This window comes from Austrofundulus limnaeus, unplaced genomic scaffold (genome assembly GCF_001266775.1).
Source record: "Austrofundulus limnaeus strain Quisiro unplaced genomic scaffold, Austrofundulus_limnaeus-1.0 Scaffold39, whole genome shotgun sequence".
NCBI classification, from domain to species: domain Eukaryota; kingdom Metazoa; phylum Chordata; class Actinopteri; order Cyprinodontiformes; family Rivulidae; genus Austrofundulus; species Austrofundulus limnaeus.
In genome coordinates, this window is record NW_013952441.1 from 1,204,447 (window position 1) to 1,205,588 (window position 1,142).

At 39.3% G+C, this 1,142-nt stretch overlaps 1 protein-coding gene across 1 annotated transcript in view; it reads right to left on the reverse strand.

Moving 5' to 3' along the window:
- The window catches only part of uros (uroporphyrinogen III synthase), a gene marked incomplete in the record, with an annotated part of 9,108 nt that overhangs the window by 2,522 nt on the left and 5,444 nt on the right, over nucleotides 1-1,142 (reverse strand). The window contains 4 exon segments of the mRNA XM_014007046.1: nucleotides 209-307; nucleotides 406-491; nucleotides 629-712; nucleotides 826-900. Coding sequence (XP_013862500.1) covers nucleotides 209-307; nucleotides 406-491; nucleotides 629-712; nucleotides 826-900 — 344 coding nt within the window.

The following is a 1,142-nucleotide window of genomic DNA, read 5'->3' on the forward strand; positions in this document are numbered from 1 at the left end:
CATTATTACAAATAACCTCATTTCTGGACATTTATGGTTTGATTTCTTTGTATGTATGGATCACTTGGGTTGTTACCGACATCTGGTGAAAATTTCACGTCATTAGCACCTCTAGTAATATATTTACTGAGAAAAATGTTGACGGGTTCAATACTTATTTTACCCGCTGTATTTATTTTTTTGGTGTATGACTTCATATAAACCCCACCTTTATGTGAGTCAGCTGATCACCTGCCAGCCTCCGAACCTCGTCCAGGCAGAACTTCACCCCTGATGGGCTGAAGAAGCCGACGCTCGCTGGAGTGCCCTGGAAATACGTAGATAAATATTATAAAACAGTGCTGAACATTTTCCGTTATAAAAAGTGTTTTTAAATAAAACACAAAAAGGAGATAAAAGTTTCACCTGTTCTGTGAAATAATCCTTCAGATTTTCTTCAAGTTCAGGATGTTTAGCGGTTTGATAGACAGTCAGCGTCTCCAGAGGAACTCCTGGAAACAAAGAAACAGACCCCCCACAGTGGCAAAAGGTAATGCAATTACTATTTTTGTTAATTAGCTGAACCCCGACGGGCGTTTCATGGACCTGAGCTTTAAATGCGAGCGGCAGAAAGGAGGAGAGCGCTCACCGTGTTCCCTCAAAGCCGTGGGCAAGACTTCTCTTTTAATCGAACCACAGGGGAAAAGAAGCGGCGGGATATTTTTATCCTCTCCTAAGAAAGGAGTCAAGCATCGAGTCACGTTGGTTATTAGAACAATTAAAAGATTCCATTAACATCGAGTTTGATGAATGGGTTAAAAAGAAAAAAAATAAATCACAGCATACTTTGGATGATAAAATGTGATAAGACGTGGGCCGTCCCTGTGTCCTCTCCTAGGGGCTTCAGACCCAGACACTGCACTGTGGGTGAAAACGAACAAAGATTAAAACATAAAAAATCTTTATCAATAAAAAGCTTGAAAAAAAATGTTCAGTACAGCCTTTGAAAAGTCTATTTGACATTTTTTAACCCCATTGGAGAATTTGCATTTCCTGCAAAAAYATAATGTGMACGRCTAAAGCTGAAGGGTTTTTGCTAAACAGCCGAAAAAGCTGAAACTAGCCTAAGATAGCTTAAAAGAAGTAGTTGAAATGGCTGAAAT